Genomic DNA, 21,650 nt, shown 5'->3' with positions numbered 1-21,650 from the left:
TTATATACAGCATGTTTGATAAAATTAAGGAATATGATAAATGAAAATTAAAATACTAGTTAGTAGGTAATATGTTAGTTGATTGAGTTAAAATAATATTAAATAGAAGTAATTATTAAATTAGCCAATACATTATAAACGAAAAAAAATAAAAAATAGAAAGTGAGAATAAAAATTCGATTTAGTATTATTAAAATACTGCAAGTTATTAAAATAATTTATTTTATTAAATAAGTTCATTTAGTCAAATAAGTTTTTAAACTAATTAACAATTATTTTGTGTACATAAAGAGTAACGAGAAAAAAGAACAGATAATTTGGTAATATGCAGAGTAGATACATAATAGGATATTCCGGGTCTTAAGTTTTCTTTTCTCGATATTCCTTTCAATTTTCGACTTTTTTTTTCACTGTCTTTCCAGTCACCTACTACACGTTTACTTCAGCCCATGGGCAACTGCTGCTCCGACGTCGCCGGCGGCAAAATGGCCGTTGGTGGCACCGCCTCCGACCATTACAACTCGGCCGGTCCCAACGACGCCGTCGATAACTTCTTCAGGTCTCGTGGCTATAACGGCCTCTTCTCTCAGATCGAGGTTCTCACTTTTTATTTCTTCTTCTCTTACCACTCCTAAGTCGCTTTACTTCAATTCGCATCTACTTTAGTAGCTTTATCAATCGCTTTTCTCTTGCAGTTGTCGTTTTCTGCTTCTGGCTTGCGTGATCGGGATATAATCTCTAAGGTTTGTCATTTTAGCCATTGCATGAATCTCAACCTCTTTGAACGCATTTGAATTGCAGTTTTTTTAATGAATGAGGTTCTGATACTGTTAGGGAATCTCGGTCTCTGAAAAATCCTATGCTCAATTGACAATTGAGATGATTTGAGATGGTAGTTTGGCTGTTGTAATTTTACAGTTGTCAATTTCTTTATCTGTTTCTTTAATTTTCTTTTATAGCTATTTCTTTATTCATTTACTTACTCCGCTGATGTTAATCTCAGTTTCATACTGGCTTAATTATGTTTTGTTTCTGAACTATTTATCTTAGACGCGCCTCGTTATTCACGTACAGGAAAAATTGATAATAGGAAAATTCTGAAGTAGTGATAATTAGTTGTTTTTTAGTTCTAGAAATTTGGGGTCGTGCATTTGTGAATTGCACATCTCTAGCAGCGAGTTTGTATGTTTTGGTGTGAATTCCGAACAGGGGTAATGCCATGTGTTTTAGTTGTATCGTATCATTCTGTCATCACAGAACTTACTTTTTGAAAGAGAAACATCTAAATCTAGCTGAAAGAGGTGATGGAGTGTATTCATATGTGTAGGAGCGTTTCTTGAATGAGAAAATCCTAGATTGAGATTTGAAATATGCCTTTTGTTAAAATAGTATTTGGGAATGGCCCTTATCGTGTGCGCACCACAGATATTTCATATTTTAAAGGAAAATTCAGGTCAAATACAAGTTGGTTCTCTTATGCGGAAGATGCATACAAACGTTGGCCTAACTCTTATTAAAATACTAACAAGTGAATTCTTTTGACAAAATAAATTGTAGTGAGCATGAAGACTCAAACAGAATATCTTAAAAATGAAAAGCTTAATAACTTTCTTTTTGTTCCTGACAAAAACAAAGTATGCCCGTGCCTCATCCTTACATGGTTGTAAAGGATGTAGGCATATTGATCTAGACCTTGTTAAAATAGTTCAACAAACAAACTACATGGATCAACAAGGTCATTTCGATTGTCTGTTTGGATGTACTGATTGTGATTCTTTAAATAAAATGTCATGCTTTTAATAGCTAGTATTCTCATTAATCAAATGCATGATTATTGTGTACCGCTTCATCTCTGTAGAGTGATCCAATGTTGGTTCTTTATGAAAAAGGAAGAAATGGAGCACTCAAGGAACTTGGCCGGACAGAAGTAATTCTGAATTCATTAAATCCTACATGGATTACTAAACACACTCTCACTTATCATTTTGAGACTGTTCAGAATTTAGTGTAAGTTTAAATGTTGATGTTTTTACTTCCAACAAGGCGCATGAACATTTTTGTTGTTTCACCAGGAACTGTTCTGTAAAATTTCTTTCATAACAGGTTTCGTGTGTATGATGTTGATACTCAGTTTCACAATAGTGTAAAGGTATAGTGTTTATTATGTCATATACATTTTAGTTTTCCTTCTTCTTTTCTTAGTAAGATAATGGTTCTAAATATACATTTTTGCCATCAAACTAGATAATAGTTTACCATTTCCTGTTTCTGAAAGTTTTTTTTTTTTTAGAAACAGCTCAATGATTCTGAGAATCTTGTAATCTTATTTCTGTTAATTTTAGTTAAGGAAAATTGCGGAAAAGTATTGGTATTTTGATGTCATCTATCCTCATATTTCACACGCAACTGTTTTGACTTCAAATGTATTTTATGCCTTATTATATGATGTGGCGTATCAGTTAAATTTTCATTATTTTACCTCCGAGACTCCTAGATTCACTTTTCTTTAGTTGAAGGTGTTTATTCTGTAGGGAAAACTTGCATGCTATATGCTGCAATGCTACCTTTTCTGTATGAATATGTGAATTCACAGTTCTGAAGCATTTAGGGAGGGCAGTAAATTTTTTTGCATACTTGGTATACATCGCTCACTGGATGAGATTTTTTTGGTTGCTGCTATTTACACAATTAGATTCCTTACAGCCTTCATTGTGCACCCCTGGAGATAACAACACCACTTTTACATTTTTCCTAATGGTTCTGATTATAATCTCTTTGCAAGGGTGTGCAAAAATACTTTACAAGTTCTTTCCCTGAAAGTGTATTAATTTTTGTATCTGGACATTTTTACTTGCTAGTTCATTAGATGTGATAACATATTGATAAAGCATGAGGATAGAAGTCCACATTGTAAATATTTCTGTCTTATGCAGATGCTTAAGCTAGAAGAGCAGGAACATCTAGGTGAGGCAACCTGTGCATTATCTGAGGTAAAGTAGAGACTGTTTTTGTTCTCTGATATCTGACAACCGAAAGAAAATTCATTTCACACTCAATGAAGCTATATTTTTACCACTAATTTCTAGCACTATTGCTGTTTTTTCCCCTGTAAATTGGGTAAGTACCAAACATTTTGAAATTTTTTGGTTCCAAGATATATACTCTCAAATTATGCTGTCCTATCGATTCTGAAAATAAAATAGCATCCAGAACAAATGTATCCATCAACAATAACAAATTTGACCCGTGCAGATAATAACAAAGTTTGATCGATCAATGGCATTAGATTTACACGCAGAAGATTTTAGCAGATCTACCCAGTCCCGAAACTGTGGAAAGCTCTTGGTGCACGCCGAGGAATCTGTTAGCTCAAAGACAACAGTGGAGATGACACTCAGGAGTTCTGATTTGGAATATAGGGATCTCTTCTCAAGAAGTGTACGTGTATCTTTGTCTTTTTTAACTTTTTGTTAGCCATTATGAGGAACAACGATTATTAACTAAGACATGCTTTTATTTGTCCCACAGGATCCCTTTTTATTGATATCAAAAGTTGTGGAAGGTGGTAGTCATATTCCAATTTGCAAAACAGAAGTTGTAAAGAACGATCTCAACCCAATATGGAAGCCCGTGTTCATGAATATTCAACAAATAGGAAGCAAGGTATAAAACTAACGTACAGTGATGTTTTGTCTGTTGAATTTTACAGAGTATATTGAAAAGAGAAATGGAAGAATAATTTACTAACTATTAATAGGACTGTAAACAAATGTGATGTAAAAATCCTCAATATTCCTATCCATTCTAATATGTTAGGTCAAGTGTAGTCCATCTAGTACAATCCAGGGTATTCCAATTCCCAAAGACAAGGTCAAATCAGTGAAGAAAAACTCAACTTGAATAGGCCAAACGAACATAGTTGACCATCGTAAGGAAATGTGAAGGAAGCTAAAACACCAATTAGGAAAATCACAATTCTAAGTTACAAACACAGAAAGAAAATATTGTGGAGTTGTAGATAAGAACCTTGGGTGAAACACATCACAAAAGCTAGTCATTATAGTTGAAGAGCCCAAGGCCTTATAAACCACACAATAGAATACCATCCCTACTTCCAATGTTAGGCTCAAGGCCCATACCTTGCAATTGTATCCTAACGGTTCTATTGTTTGAAAACTCCACGGTGAAGGCAACCATGGGTTGGGGCCAGAATATCGTGCTGAAAGTTAAGGATTAGATGGAAAATAGAAAACAAAATGCAAATTAGTTTACTAATGGGACTCTATGTAATGTTGTTATGAAAAGCATTAATGTTGTACATGTACTACCATTTATGGCAATATTTATGTTGCACTTTACACATGTTTAATGCAATTATACTCCTAAGCTAATATGATTGTTAAAATAGCAATAATACTTATGTGATAATGACATTTTTGCCAAGCTTTCATATTTTTATAAACATATTTTACTTTTGATTGCCTATGAAAGTAAAGATCCATATAATTGATTTCAAAATTTTGCTCAAATGAAAGGTTATTGCATTTTTTTTCCATAACTATAAAATTATATAGTTAGAATTATTCAATTGTCTGCCATTGCCACCGTCGAAAACTTCGACCACCAACTCTACCATCGGACTCGAGCTGTCAAATGATTCTAGCTCTTCTGGTCTCGCATACATTGGAGCAGCAACACTCCCTAATGTTCATCATCTTCCTCTGTCCGTTCTTCCAATTGGAGCTAGATTCATCTCAACGTCTTCTTCCCATATCTAGTTTGTGCTTGGTGATTGTGTTACGGGTTGCATCAATTATTCCATGATGAGGTCAGGTGGACCAAGTCATAATTGAATTGTGGAATTTGGGCTGTTATGTTTTTAAGTAGAAAAAGTTGTGCTATAACTATTAGTTTTTGACCTAGTAATAAGTGTTTAATCTTATAGATTGGTGTCTACTATTTGTCACTCCTCCCTTTTGTGGACTTTTCTCTCTCTCCCATTACTATTTTATCTGTCTTCCAAGTGACCCATGGCTAGTCATGTTCCTGGTAGGTTTGAATCTTCAATCTCTACGATGTCAATTACTTACTATACGATGACAAGTTAGATGCACTAATTATGACACCTGGGCCTTTGATATCAAGCTTTGGCTTAAGGGATATGATTATGTTGGCCATCTCATCGATAGAGTTGCCTCCATCGATGAAAAGGAACACCCTCGTTGGACCAAAGTTGATACCCAAATTTGTAGCATTTTTCAGTCAACTATTCATCCTTCCGTGACCCATGAGACATGTTCTGGGGTTTGAGAGCAAGCTCAAATGCTATACATCAATGATACTCAATGCCTATGTTGTTTGCCACAATCTCTTGATTATCATAGCCCCTTGTCGCATTGATGGCTCCATGGTTGAGTACTTAGGAAAAGTCCATGGTATTTTTTACACGACTTCAACGAACTCTTGCCTCCTGCTTCGACTCCTGCCCAAGAACTCAAGCAACAACAAACTTTCTTTATGTTAATGACATTGTATGGGCTTTCTAGACGAATATGCATTAGTTTGTGATCATATTTTCGGATCTCCAACTATGCCCACCTTGATCTCCACTTGGGCAAAGATGAATATTCCATTAGTTGACAAATGTCTTAACCAAATCATTGCATGATCCTAGAATTGATTATATATGTAAAAAACTTAGTTCATATGATTTATATGCTCCAATTTAGGGGGAGTGTTAAATGTATTTTATGTATGGGCTTGAGCCCATCTCTATATAATGTTGTGCTACACTATGTATTACATGTATGTGTTTGTATGTTTCTCTGCTGTGCAACACTCTCAGGGATTCTATCACACGTGATTTCTACATTTCTCTCTACATATAGTATTGGGTTTTAGTTGGTGTTAACTTGTAATGAAGGTATGCTGCTGGTATACCACTGAAGTCCATTGAAAGCATGCATACATTGTTATCATAAGGACTGCCTGATGCATGCGATGTCCACCATTATAGAATGGTTGAGATTTCAGTGATTAAAGTGACCACCAAGCCAGAGTCCTACAACCTTATGGTTGCAGAAAGGGTCGTTATCCATTTATTGTTAACATAGGGAAATTTGTCCCTACTTCATCACATATTTTATCCTTTATTTTTGGGGTGTTTTTTTGAACTCTGGCATAGACATGCTGGCATACTGGAAGCTATCTCATTCTCATTTTTATTGTATACAGGAAAATCCTTTGATACTGGAGTGCTATAATTTTAATAGCAATGGCAAACATGATTTGATGGGGTAAGCAGCAGTTAACTTTTTCAGTCATTTGTACTTTGTCCCTTAAATCTACTTCTAGGATAAAATGCATATTAGGGTTGTTTATTCTTGTTTTATCAGAAAAATGCAGAAATCTTTGACGGAGCTGGAGAAGCTTTTTTCCAGTGGCCAAGGAGGAAATTTTAGTCTGTCTACTGCTGCGAGTCATAATCCTCAAAACAAGGTTTTATTTTCTTAAAATAAGTTCATTTCCATCATTAATTCCTCTATATTTTCCTGAAAGTTTAGCTATAATGCAGATGTTAAAGGGTAGGTTATACGTTGACAAATATGCTGAAAGTGTCCAATATTCCTTCTTGGATTACTTGGCTGGGGGGTTTGAATTGAACTTCATGGTGGCTGTTGATTTTACAGGTATATCATATATCTCCAGTTGTGCCAGCCTGATAAATTATTTTCTGGGTTGTAACAAATGTCGTAATTAATGTCAGGTATATATGTGTGCATAAAATAGTCGAGTGATACATTTAGATAATACTTCCTTTGGACTCAAATATAAGCAAGAAAAGGGCCATGTCTATTGAACTTAAATATAAACAAAGTCAAACCAACTCAATCCTATTTAAAGCTATTATTTCAAAATTCCATTTATGTTTAAACTTAGGCACCATACCGTCCCCAATAAATATGATTGAGGGTAATTTAGAAAAAGTACTTACTTATTTTTTGAAATGAAGAACATTAACCGAATTTCGATAGCATTCTTAATCAATGTGAAATTAGGTAATTTTGCTTATTGAATTCATAACATGGGAATTTGTTTTTAGTGTTTTGGGTCTTTGGATATATGATTATTTAGTTGAAATTTGCATATTCTATTCCTATTTTAGTTTTGAATTTTTTTTAGTTTAAAAAGTTTTGTTGAATCTCCTATACATCTAGTGTAGGGTTGCAGTATTTCAACTTTAATTTATCTGTAAGTATTGTTTTTCCTCAATATTTTCTTGGTTCCCCTTTTCTTCTTTTACATAACTTAGATTGTCAAATGTTGCTAATTTATGGTCGATGTTACTTTTGCAAAAACTTACATGAGAGGAGTCACTAACCCATGGAAATCGTCTAGTTATTATAGAAGTAGGTAGGTATTATGATATTTAACAGAAATTGATGATAGAATTTCAGAGAATATGAAAAATAAACTGTAACAATATTACTGAGGAATGAAAAGTTGGTTACATTAGATAGCTATGAGTCATTTATAGTGGGCAGAAAATAGAGATGGGTCAGACACAACTATCGCCAAATAACTGCCTGGAGAACAGAAAAGCTACAGCCTAATAACAAAACAAAGAGATATATTGAAGCAAAAGTGTTTTTTATTACTTATACAAATACCCCCTCAAATCCAGTTTGGATTATAAATAGATTAATCAAATGAGAAGTAAACAAACGAGAAGGAGAAAGAGATTTTGTAAGCATGTCAGCTCATTGATCTACTGCAGGAACGTCATCTAGTTATTGTAGTGGTAGATATTATGATATTTAACAGAAATTTATAATAGAATTCAGAGAACATGAAAAATGAATTGTAACAATATTATTGAGGAAAGAAAAGTTGGTTACATCAGATAGCTGTGAGTCACTTATTGTGGGCACAAGATAGAGATGGGTCCCAATAACTGGCTGGAGAACGGAATAGCTACAGTCCAATAACAAAAAATGAGATACATTGAAGCAAAAGTGCTTTTTGTTACTTATACTAATACCCCCTCAACTCAAATTCAGATTGATCTATAAATAGATTAATCAAACGAGGAGAAGGAGAAATATATTTTGTAAGAATATCATCTCGTTGATCTACTGCAAGAACATGGATGTGAGGATTCTGTTTAGGTAATTTTGCTTGGTTCTCTAACAAAAACCACTTCCAACTCAAGATGCTTGGTTCTTGCATGTAAAATTGAATTAAGACCAATGCAACCATGCTGAGATTGTTACAATAGTTAACTGGCATGTAATGAGAAACAGCAAGGTCAGACAATAATGATTGAACCCAAATAGCTTCTGTTGTGGCCAAAGCAAGACTGTCATATTCAGCTCCAGTATTTGATCTTGCCATAACTATTTGCTCTTTTAGACCACCATCAGACAAGATTTGGACTAAAACACATAAGCTCCTGAGCTAGATCTGCAATCATCTGATTAGCAGTCCAATTGGCATCACAATAAGCATTCAAGGAGAAGGGTGTAGAAAGAAAGGCAAGAGATATAAACCCGTTGTGGTGGTGCCTTTTAGATAGTGCAAAATGTGGTTTACAGCAGTCCAATGAAGAGGTGAAGACCTGTACTGCCATACTTTATATACATCAAAACTAATTTCTGGATGTGTGATAGTTGCATATTGAAGTAAGCCAACAATAGACATTTGAAATGATGGATCCAGTAAAGGACAGAACCATCTTTGGTAAGCTTGCATCCTCCTACCATTGGTTAGGTAATAGGTTTGGCCTCCAACATATTAGTCTTAGAAATTATACCCTAAATGTACTTGAACGGAGTAAGATAGAGAGAAATCATTTGACTGATAACCAGCTTCAATTCCGATAACTCTGAATTAAACTATTTCATAAGAGTTTGTAGAAGAGGAGTTTTGTTTCCTGTGATGATAATATACGCATAAACTGTGGCACCTGTTTTAGAGTATATGAATAATGAGGAATCACATTGATGAGGCAATTTTTAATATTTCAAGACAAGCTTGCTTAAGACCATAAATAGCCTTATTCAGTTTACAGACCATGGACTTATCTTCTGATTCAAGTCCAGGCGGCTGGCACATTGGCACATAAAGACCTCGTCTGTGAGATATCCATCTAAAAAGGCATTGTTTTACATTCAATAAATAAACCTATAGTAAGGTTAAGAACACCTATTCCTAGAAATCATATCTAAGAAATCTGGAACGCCATCCCACTACTGGTTACATCTTTCTTTTATACCAAAGCATTGAAGCTCATTAGCATAATGTTTCCTTTCCTATAAATATGAGAAACATGAAATCTCATTTTTACATTTAAACTTTATACTATGTCATCTAAATCAAAGATACCAAAGAACAATATGATTATTGGTATGACCAACATTGAGTCATTCTCCAGCCACAAGTTATATTTTGGTACCTCTACCTAATTGTAGCCCCTCCTTTGGTAACCTATTTTCCTTTCGTGGTGAATTTTCGGCCATTTAGAAACAAACTTTGGTAGCAAGGTCAATTGCTGAAGTAGAGTATTGAACTTGGTCGACCATTGCTACATCTAAACTTCTGTGGGTCGAGTTCTTGCTAAATGTTTTGCGAATTCAGATCCAACACCAATCATTTATTGTGATAATGAGAACACCTTTGCTTTGGCTCACAAACCTTTTCTCCATTCCAGAACTAAGCTTATGGAGCGATGTTTGAGAATGGGTTCTTAACAAGTCATTGATTGTTTTCTATCCAATGTTCTTGCTCAACTCAAGTTGTTGACATTATGTCAAAGCCTCTTCCTAAGGTTAGGTTCTACTCATTGAGGAACAACCTCAAGGTTCTGTGTACCTCACAAAGCAGAGTTTGTAGGGAGTTTATTAGAGTAATAGAGTTCTTCTCGTATGTTTTTTATAAGCCAATCAGCTAACTGCCACATAAACATAGTTTGTTAGGATCCTTGTAAGCTGATTGGCTAATTGTCACATCAGCATAATTTGTTAGTTAGGATCCTTGTGAGCTGTTGGAATCATGCCAGATCAGCATAGTTTGTTAGCTTCTATTGTACTCTTCATATAATTGATTTTTTCCATTGAAGAGATAAAAAAATTGAATAACAATTCAAAAAAATTAAACCTCTCTTTATCTTAGAACTCCAGGTCTCTAAATTCTACATTCACCTAGTGATATGAAATCCACTTCTAGACATTGTGTATTGATTGGAGGAAATTTAGTATCATGGAAAAGTAAGAAGCAAAATGTGTGGCAGGATCAAGTGTTGAAGTAGAATACATGGTCATGACTTTAGTACTTCTGAACTCATATGGCTAAAACAACACCTTAAAGAACTTAAGTTTGAAGGAGGTAATCCAATGGTGTTTGTGATATTTTCAAACAACTTTGCAAATTGTCTACCAAATATATTAAGGATGATTGCTAGTTCATTAGGGAAAAAATTGAGTAAGGAGATATTGACACAAGCTTTGTCAACTCTATGTGTTGGAAGATATATTTACCAAACCTATGAGGGGGCTCACGTGACAAAGTGTAGCTTGTCTTTTGAACGAGCAATCAACACCTTTTATCTTATAAACTGACTTGCTTCCTATTGGGCCAGCTGCTGGTGGAGGGTCCACAAAGCACCAAGTTTTGTTTGTTTCTAATCTTGAGCTTGGCCTGCATAGCATCTTGCCATCACATGCATTTATTTGCCTCTGCATGAAAAGCTGGTTCACTGTCAGATGAGGGTGACTTCACATACCTGTGATGTTATGCGGAGGAGAGATTTGAAGTCATTGAGACTAAGTGGCCTTTTTGTTGAGCACACATTGACCTTTATGGGCTTGGCTGGGAATCCACTTGTTGAGAAGGCAGTGTTGATTGGTCATCACGAGAAGTTCGATGAGCTGAAAATGTTGACACTTGTGATGGAATTACATAAGATCAAGGTTTCCCTTGTGAGAGTATCCACTAGGACAAATCCTTGTGTCATCTTTTAATCCTGAAAATGTACCCTTTCTAGCTTGTGTGCTGAACTTGCTTCCATGAGACTGCAACTTGCCATATAGTAAGTAAGACAAGCTTCCTAATGCCCAGAGAGTACTAAGATCAGGAGAAGTACCATATAGGTGCTCATTGGGTGATTTATTTTGAAGAACGTGAGACAGTACTCTTTTATAAGGTAGAGCATGAAGGACAACATGTGACCAAACATTTTTTGGAAGCTTTGCTTGAAACGTCAAGGCTCCTCTTATTGAGAAAGTGTTTGTGGCAGTGTTGCACGAAGGTAGAATTTGTTCAAAACCAGGCATAATCTGTTTGCTTTATATTTTAATTAAAAAACTTAGTGTCAGTATGACTGGTACGATTTTAATCCCAGCTGATAGCTGATAGTTATATTAATTATATTTTTTTAGTTTCTATTGTAGTTGCTTTGTGTGGTGTTGAATTTAAAGGTCTTCTTCGGACATATTTGATTTTATGTTTAATTTTGAATATTATATATTATGACATTTATAAGTGAAGTTTAATTTCGAATATTATATGTTATGACATTTATAAGTGAAGTTTAATTTTCAATATTACGAATTTATGAATATTATACTATTTTGTGTTTAATATTGCTTAATATATTTTATTAAAATTAATTGAACTTTGAAGCACTAATTTCATTAATTCAAGGACCGGTTCAATTTTAGAAATTCTATTTGAAACTTTCATCTAACATTCTGGCTAGTATGTGGATGCTATGTGTTTTCATTGACTTAACTCCTCTTGTTTACCAGCTTCAAATGGAAATCCACGCCTTCCAGATTCTTTGCATTATATTGATCCTTCAGGACGACCAAATGCATACCAGAGGGTGAGAAATGATTCTTGGTTTGGATTTCACAACTTTATATGTCACTGATCCATATTGTATCATCCTTTCCAGGCAATTTCAGAAGTTGGGGAGGTCTTACAGTGTTATGATTCAGATAAGCGATTTCCTACATGGGGATTTGGAGCACGACCAATTGATGGTCCTGTCTCCCATTGTTTCAACTTGAATGGAAGCAGCCATTACTGTGAGGTAGGAATGTTAAATCTGATCTTGCTTTTGTTGTCATATTAAGATAGTTTAATAATAATTACAAGTCTGTTTTTTTGCAGGTGGAAGGCATCCAAGGAATCATGAAGGCATACACAAGTGCCCTGCTTAACGTTTCCCTTGCAGGACCAACTCTTTTTGGACCTGTCATAAGCAATGCTGCACTGATTGCAAGCCAATCTGTAGCAAATGGCGGAAGAAAGTACTTTGTTTTGTTAATCATCACAGTAAGAGTTTGAATATGCAGTTTTTATTACTATTGCTTTTTGGTCTGTGAAAATGTATTAGTTATAATTTTTGTAGGTGGAATTTTGATTCCACTCATTAAAGTGAGAAAGTGTGTAAACTGAGAAAGGGTGCATTAACTCATAATTAAGTTCACTGAGGTAAGTCATATTTTGAAAACTTAATTATTGAAAATGTTAATTCCACTGTGACCCATTCCATCGTAATTTTTCCCTAGTACAAAATGTGACTAGTGCTTATCTAGTTTCGAAAGTATTTTTTTTAGCATGGCCATAGCTTGTATTGTTTGTATTTGTGTTAGCTGACGCATACCAATATTTGTGTTCCACACACAAGAAAATTTGCCTCCTGAGAACATTTTAAGATTTTTGCATCAACTTGCCTTTCCCATTGCCGGTGCTGAAATTTGTTTAATATCCTTTCAGGATGGAGTAGTGACAGATCTCCAAGAAACAAAAGATGCTCTCGTTAAAGCATCGGATCTACCATTGTCAATCCTTATTGTTGGTGTTGGAGGAGCCGATTTCAAAGAAATGGAGGTATATAGACTAGATAACATGTGGCACTTTACACACAAAATCACAATTGTTTAGCATCTAAGGCATCGAGCTGTGTCTGGTATATCACTGCAGAGCTTTATGTAGTTTTGTTCAATGTCACAGATTTTAGATGCGGACAAAGGAGAGAGGCTTGAAAGTTCATCTGGTCGCGTTGCTTCACGTGATATAGTCCAGTTTGTTCCATTTCGTGACGTTCAAAGTAGGTATCAGCATGTTTGCAAATCATGACTTTTTGACAAATGGTGTCTAACTTAGCAATCTCTTGCAACCTTCTTCCTATTGCAGGTGGAGAAATTTCAGTTGTTCAAGAACTTCTAGCTGAATTACCTACTCAATTTTTAACTTACGTGCGGAGCAGAAGTATCCAACCGAATGTCTAGTCATGTAAATTTAAATTTTTTCTATTCATTGATATTGTGCAATTTCCACGCCCTTCATTAGAAGAAAAGGGCTTAAGGGCCGAGAACTCATGCTTTGTTCTAATTGTTAATGTTGTTTAACGTGTCAAGATGAGTTCGACAGTCCCATCGAGCCACATAATTGGAATTTCCTTTTCTTCTCGTGTTTTTTGGGGGACGGTCTCAAGTTCGGTCGGTCCCCAAAAAATCTACTCTTGTACAAAGAGTAGCCCAAATTTCTCATTATATGTTCTAAGCATATTTATATATTTATTTTTTAATGAATGAATTTAAAAATATGGAGGTTCTATCCTCCACTAATACATAGAGGATTTATAATAAATCCATGCTATGTTGTTACAGTTTACTTTCCTCATTGATTAGGAGCCTTCCAGGTTATATTATGTAAACTATCCTTGTTCCAACTAGCATTTGTGAACAAAATTAAGCGTCTTTGTAAGAATTAGATCTAGGATGCACCCTTCATCTTCACAAATGCAATTCATTTTATTGGAAAAAGGTACACACCAAAATGGATGCCACCAACAAAAGCGTGGTGATCATATTCATCCAACTGTATTGAATTCTCTCTCACACACATACACATTTTTCATTGAAGTTCACATCCTAGTTCATTGCATTTGTTGCATCACGGTGGTAGAATGATTGTCATGATGAAGATAAAAGGCCATAATAAATAGAAAGATTTGTATTTTAGACGTTTTATTCTTTCAATTCAGACTTTAATGTTCGAATAATTATCACATAATTATGATGCAGGTATTCTTGCTTGGACAAGTCCACATTGGTTAAACAGTAATACTACTGTTCTTTTTTTTTTTTTACTATATTAGATATTATAATTGCAATATTCAATTTCTTTTTCTATGAAAGTTATTCTCTATTAGTTCGTTTCCAGAATATGGTCATATTTGATTTTGTAAAATGCAATGTGGCCTCACGTTGGTTAACTAACCCTAACTATGGAATGAGTTTATTTTAACAATTTTACTTAATTTAATTTAACTAACCCTAAACAATGAAACTCTATTAATGTTTGAGTAAACAAAGTTATAAACATGGTGAAAAACGAGTTTCATGAGCATTGGTAAGAAATAATAATATTAGATTTCTTTCTGGTTTTCCTTAATTATTTTATGGATATAAATGATTCATAATAAAATTAAATTGATCCCGTAATCATCATATGTACTAGCAGAAATACATACGTTATCGTGTGTGTCCGTATTTTTCAAATATCTTTAAAATTTTGTTATAGACTAGCGGGAACACAGTCACTGATGTGTATTCGCATTTTTTATTTCTTTAGTATTTCTTTTATTTTTTAAAAATAATTTCTCTTAATAACATTAAAATGAGAAGTTAAAGAGTAGTGGAGAGAGAAAGTGGGAAGTAGGTACCTAGGAGAGAGAAAGTGGAAAGTAGGACATGTGGGTTATGTGTAGTAGAGAATCATAAAATCTGTTTCTTAAACCAATTTTAATAAAAAAAATATCAGTTTAAATCAGAAAAGTAACGTACCAAATTTTCACTCTCCTACTAACCTGTGTAACCGCATTTTTTATTTCTTTAGTATTTTTTTATTTTTAAAAAACAATTTCTCTTAATAACATTAAAATAAGAAGTTAAAGAGTAATTAATTTTTTTATTTAATAGAAAAGAAGATCTTTAAAACAGAAAAGTAACTAATCAATCTCTCCATTTTCTCCACCCTCCAGTTAAATAATAATAATAAATAAAATAAATTTTAAAATTAAAAAATTGTTTTATTAATTTTTGAAATTATAAAATGTCCAAATAAATTAATACAATAAATTATTAGGTAAGAAGAAAATGGAAAAACAAATTAAGAGCAGTTAAGAGGGGAATAAGAAATGACACAATGACCATAATACAATAATAAAATTAAATATTAATATAAAGATAAAATAGGAAAAAAATTAAGAACAGCTAAGAGGGGAATCCCCTTTATATTAGGTATAGATAATGTATTATAGTTTATAATAATTGTAAATTTATTGAATTAATGAGGTAAGTTTATAAGTGTCATTATAAATTTTACTATATATTTCTATTTATATATGTTCTAAACACGAAAGTACTAATTTACAAATATGATAATTCTGTAACAATTATGTAAGAAGAAAACAATGAATTAAAAATAATGAGTTCTTTGTATACTATCAAAAAACAATGAATTATAATATATGCATTATTATATGTAAATTTAAATAATTATTTTCTTAAAAAAGTTGCATATGTATATGTGTATTTATTTTTGACAAAAGGATTTTTTTTTATCAAATTTGATAGTTTAGTTTTATCGGTTTGTTAATATGAGTCCTATCCAATAAAATAAATTTGCAAAACCGTGATTTATATGAATAAAAAAGTTTTATAACATCACGGTATAAAATCATTATACAAAGAAAATATATATTTAATCATTACATGTATTATTATAAACTTAATTTAGTAATTTTTGAATTTAAAAATGTAGTCATTTAAAAAATAAAATTATAAAAAAATGTGTAAAAAAAGAGATATATTCTTTAGAGGATAAATTATTATATATAGCCGTTATTTTTAAAGAAGAAGTTATTTAATTATTTTGAAATAAAAATAAATTATTTAATTATTTATCTTCAAATTCAATTTTTTCTAATTTTTTTAAAATTTAAATTTTTAGTTTAAAATAAATAACTTTCATATTTATTATATTTTAAGATTATAAAAGATAAAATTTTAAAAAAAATGTGTACAGGAATCCTCTTTATATTGTTATAGATATAATAAAACAACCCTTTTGAATTAATATTAATATGTTTAATTCATAGAATACACCTAATCACGTGGCATTATAGGGCCCTACTAATATCAGTTTTAATAATTCAAATCCACACTAGTTTATAATTCAATCTTTGGAAAAAAAATGTGTTATAAATTTTGTAAAATTTTATTTTGATTATTGTATTTTTATATTGACAAATTCTTTTTCCACTTTTAAAAATACATAATTGAACTTTTTATATTTAGTAACATTATTGTATCATCCCATTTTTATTAATTTAAGAATTATTCAGTCAATATAGTTTCACATGGCTTATGAGTCGAGGTCAATGACAATTTAAATACACATTACTCTCTTAATTCATCGAGATGCTTTTTAAAGACAAAACTGTGACGGAATCTCTAAAGTAAATAATACTTCAAATGTGATGATTTACCTTCATGATATTATCTCTTATAATTGAGGTCGGAACATTTATCAATTTAAAAATATACACATTTTAAAACTTTTTCTTAACTTTTATATCTAAAAGGAATTATATATGCTTTCATTTTCATTTTCATGTAATCATATATCTTTACTTTTTTCTTAACTTTCTTTTATCTAAAAGGAATTAAAAAGCAGTTTACTTTTAATTCTTGCTGGTTTTGTGAAAAACTATAGAAAATTACATAATTTTTAGAATATAATCACTGAGGTTTATAAAAATAATTATAATTAATATAAATTGATATTTATATTATAAAAATAAAGAATTAGCATGTAAAAATGATTATTAGAAAGTCTGATACAACATTAAATAATACAAGATTGTTCTTGTAATAATTACTTAATGTGGGACGTTGAATTTAAGTTATAAGTATACAAATATATAAAATAGTTGTAGAGAGTACTCTAGTATTAACTTTCATGTGTCTAGTACGTCACTTGCAAACACATACTATTCAGATAAACACTAAAACTAAACTAACTCAAGGAAAAAGGAAATCTAATAGATTTACTCTAACTAAAAATCTAATCAGATAATTTTGTAGGAAAAAGGAAATCTAATAGATTTACTCTAACTAAAAATCTAATCAGATAATTTTGTTTTTAGTTGCCTAAAAAGTGTGATGAGGGAGATGATCAAAATATGAGAAAGAAGGCAAAGGAAAAGAGAATAACTTTGTAAAAATGTGGTGATTATATATTAAAAAACATGAATAATTAATTATTATTTTTATATATATTCTTTATTTTAATAATAAAATATTTATGTGTCATTATAATTATATTATTATTTTTCTAAAACTATTTTTCTAGCTTCTAAAATACTTTTTGTAATACATTATTTGAAGGAAACTATAAAAAAAATATTGAAAGATGCGAAAACAATTGAGAAAGAAAACAAAAATCTTATAATAAAAGAATTATTTAAATAAAACGAAAGAAATGACCAATAAAAATAATGAAAATAATTTTTTTAGATTATTTAATAAATTATAAGTATTTTAATTATTTAAAAAAGAATGAGTATGCTAACAAGGATATGTACACATACTCCATCTAAAAAATTAATTAGATATTATATTCACATGTACTCACGCCGAGTATAAAAATCTTCCATTAAAATTTATATTCAATCAAATAATTATTTATTTTCAGTAACTATATAAAAAGCATACATGAAATCAAAATAATATTGTTATAATAAGATTGTTAATATGAGTTACAAAAATATTATTCATCTCTTAACATTACAACAAAATTATTAAATAAAATTAATTTAAAAAATTAAATAATTAAAAATGACTTAATTAAATATTATTTTATAAATTAAAATATTATTATCTAAAATAATTTATATTATTAATAAAAAATTATAAATTATTTTTTAAATTGATATTTAATTAATTATTAAAATTTAATTTTTATTTAATAATTTTTATTTTTTTAATAAAATAAGATAACCATGAAAAGGAAAGGTTTAATTAAAAAGTAAACATAAAAAAAGATAAAGTAAGAAAAGGAGACAGAAGAAGAATAAGGGAACAGAAGACTTTTGTGTTCCTCTTTCTTCAGTTTATTTGTAGTCCTCAGAATTTCATTCAAAAACCCTAGCTTCGTTTCCACTTCTCTTTCCTAGTTCCATTTCTTCTCCCTTTCCATGATCGCCTTTATGTTCGATCCACCCAAATACACTAACATCAACACACTTTCTTATCAGTTAGATTCAATTAGTTTGCACGTTCAGCAAAACCATAAACAAAATTTAGCAGTTAACACTCAGAATCATCGCTGAACAGCCAAGTGAAGAACTACCTATATATAGTAGGATACTTGATCGAACCTTTAACGTGATCGATCTCAGTTGCCAAAGTGGATCGAAAACATGGGAAGAGGCCACTTCCTTTGGAAGAAGAAGAAGAAGAAGCAGAAGAAAAAACGTTTCCGTTTTATTTTTCTCAGTCTAAGCAAGACATATCAGCTGTGGTATCAGCCCTTGTTGAAGTCATTGGTGGCAAACCACAGCACAAAGATCCAACAACAACAGTGTCTCAGTCTAGTGCTGTTGAGAATATTTCGAATTTACCATCACATCCACCACAACACCAAGGTATGTTCCTCCCTGTGCCATCATCATATATACTATATTAGACATTTTTTTTGTCTTTTTTCCATATAGATTGCTTTGGTAGTTGATTTGAGGAGTAATTAAGGACCATGGAATTAGAAGATAAGGTTGATGAATTGATGCATAAACAAGAATTATGTTCCCCTGTTGTGTTCATCTTTGTTAAAACCTGAAAAGGATATACTATTATATGTTATTACCTTGTGTAGCTAGAGCTATAGCAATCTTTAGGGTTTCTTGATTTGTCTCTCAAAATCATCGTGTGATCCTGCAAGTTACATCACGTGAGGCTCCTGCATATATATACATGAATGCTGTTTTGTTTACATTAATGTGTTGTTCATGGTTTTTCTCAATCTTGTTTCCCATGCACTTATATGATACTGCATAAAAAAATTTAATATTTTGTTATTACTTCTTTTTTACACACTCTTTACACCCTTTAATAATTATAGGACCAGGATAATTAACAACTCTTACTTTCTTTATACTCACGTTTACCACTCTTAATACCATTTCTGTTAATTATGATGTTGAATAAAATGTTAATGATGATGTGAACTAGAAAGAGAAAGAAGAAGTAAATTCTTTCAACAAAGCGTAAAAGAAATAGGATGAAATTATTGAAATTATTTTTATACCAATGTTATTAGTATATAGACACATTCCAGATAATGATGAAAACATGCCAAAGAAAAAAAGAAATTAAAGATATATAGATAAATTTTTCTTTTTGTGGTGTGAGAAAAAAAAAACTTGATTTATATAAGGAATTTTTTTTTTCTTTCTTTCCTTCCTTCACTCCAAACATACGGTAATAGCGATACAAAATATATCCCAGGACGTATAAGTACTATACTACAAGATTTATTGTTCTACGTTTTATTTGGTAGTGACAAATACACAAAATGTGTTATCTAAAGTTTGATGTTTGTATGCTAAACAACATGTTAATAAAGTACGCTGTTAATTATAGTGTATTTATAATACAATATATATAGTTTAAAGATTAGGGTGAAGACGATCGTATATAGTGTGGAAAAGAGCTGTGTGAGTTAGAACATTGAAGTTATCGTTGTGTGTAGTTATCAATGTGGGTAATTTATATTTTTCTGAAGTTGTGTTACCAGATAAAAGGTTGTTTCTTGTTTTTGTGATATATATATATTTATATTGACCATCTATCTTTTTATATGCTATAACTATGTTATAACTTTTAATATTTTTATATATTATTTAATTATAAATTTACTATTTATTATATATATTTATATTTATATTAAGAGTGGTATATAACTCACTGTCAAAGAATTATTTTTCTTTGAAACCAAACATAAAACTGGTATTTTTTATTAGGTCAGCGTAAATAAATAAAAAACTTTTAAAATACCAACTTTAAAAGAACTTCAAACCTAAACCCTAAAATTAATAATTCATATAAAATACATGTAGACTATATACCCAGACATGTCATGTTATATGCCATCTCATAATAGTTGTTAATATGTGACATGTCTATACTCACATTATTTAAATGATGAGAAAGTTTGTCTTAAATAATTATGAACACCAAAACTAATAATTTCTTTAAAAAAAATCAAGCACAAGATTTAATACACCTAAATATATATATATATATATATATATATATATTTATGGCATAAGTTATACACATAGTTATAAGTTTATATAAATATTATAAAACAATTTCATTGAAATAGGTTAGACATAACATAACATTTAAAAAAAAAATCTTTAACAGCCAGAAAAGACAAACCATTATAATAATATTTTAAATTAAAAATATATATAATTAAAATATTAGTTTATTAGTATGACCCTAAAATTGAATATCCTAAATGATAAAAGAAAAATATATGAAGTGTTTATAATGTTAAGTTATGAAAAGTAGCATACGTGAATGTGACGTGCGTGTGCATAACGAAAGATGCTCGCAAGGTGTTTGTTGAAATTCGTGATGTGTGTGTGTACGAAGGAAACGCAAGAAGACAGTATAGAGGAGTGAGACAGCGACCATGGGGGAAGTGGGCCGCGGAGATTCGCGACCCGAAGAAAGCAGCCAGAGTTTGGCTGGGAACTTTCCCCACCGCGGAGGCTGCTGCACTTGCTTACGATGAAGCAGCTCTCAGATTCAAAGGAACCAAAGCCAAGCTCAATTTTCCAGAAAAAGTTCATCGCTCAGGGGAATTAGGTTACCTCACAAATCGACCACCATCACTACAACCTTCTTCCACTTCCTTCCAACTGCTTCCTCGTCACACTGCAACTAATAACGATGCTATTGTTTCTTCGTCTTCTTCGTCATCTTCTTCAACCTTCTCCATGAAATCCGCAGCTTCTTCTTCCGAGCCTCCTACCAAACGAACATCTGATTTCGATGCCAAACAAAAACGCTGAGAACTTCAATACATTAATTAATTTGCATATCAGAGATTTTCATGATTTCTATGATCTACATATCCTATAGTTTTTATTAGAGACTTATAATAATATATATATTATGTATGGTGTGAAGGAAATAATAGTTGAAGTAGAATGTTGAGTGTGTATTTTTTTCATTATATGATATGATATGAACAATGTAGATGAAATAAATTAAGCAGAAGAAGATAGAACAGAGCTTATATGAGCTTTTACCTTGTGGAGACAATGTGTGAAATCATATTCTTGTATATATATATATATATATAAACAAAGTGGTGTAAAAACATCTCCCACAAAAAGTTATTATTTTAATATAAATTCTTTAAATTTATAAGATTCATATATATGAAATCGATATTAAAGTAAGATTTTATTGATAAAAAATTGTTGTAAACTCTTATTTAATAAATTACATATTTTTATTCTATAAATACACAATGAAAAAAATTATATTATTTTCATATAT

The 21,650-nt window shown here is 31.3% G+C and overlaps 2 protein-coding genes across 2 annotated transcripts; both read left to right on the top strand.

The window, feature by feature from the left end:
• The first annotated feature begins 305 nt into the window (after positions 1 to 305).
• Positions 306 to 13,656, top strand: LOC137812563 (protein BONZAI 1-like). The gene is made up of 16 exons (XM_068614635.1): positions 306 to 596; positions 696 to 743; positions 1,859 to 2,007; positions 2,104 to 2,149; positions 2,934 to 2,990; positions 3,253 to 3,438; positions 3,529 to 3,663; positions 6,235 to 6,296; positions 6,396 to 6,498; positions 6,575 to 6,689; positions 11,805 to 11,881; positions 11,954 to 12,091; positions 12,172 to 12,336; positions 12,781 to 12,894; positions 13,018 to 13,114; positions 13,201 to 13,656. Exons 1-16 carry the CDS (start codon positions 450 to 452, stop codon positions 13,293 to 13,295), a joined length of 1,734 nt encoding a protein of 577 aa, XP_068470736.1. The 5' UTR covers positions 306 to 449; the 3' UTR covers positions 13,296 to 13,656.
• A 4,809-nt stretch (positions 13,657 to 18,465) lies between these two features.
• LOC137809532 (ethylene-responsive transcription factor ERF114-like) lies at positions 18,466 to 21,405 on the top strand (the record flags this gene model as incomplete). The annotated part of the gene is made up of 2 exons (XM_068610640.1): positions 18,466 to 18,721; positions 20,736 to 21,405. Coding segments are annotated over 2 exons (678 nt in total), but the record flags the coding sequence as incomplete, so codon positions are not given.
• Positions 21,406 to 21,650: the final 245 nt, after the last annotated feature.

Source organism: Phaseolus vulgaris, chromosome 2 (genome assembly GCF_000499845.2).
Source record: "Phaseolus vulgaris cultivar G19833 chromosome 2, P. vulgaris v2.0, whole genome shotgun sequence".
In the NCBI taxonomy this organism is placed as follows: domain Eukaryota; kingdom Viridiplantae; phylum Streptophyta; class Magnoliopsida; order Fabales; family Fabaceae; genus Phaseolus; species Phaseolus vulgaris.
Note: the sequence above shows the minus strand (reverse complement) of the source record. Positions and strands in the feature narration are given on the sequence as shown.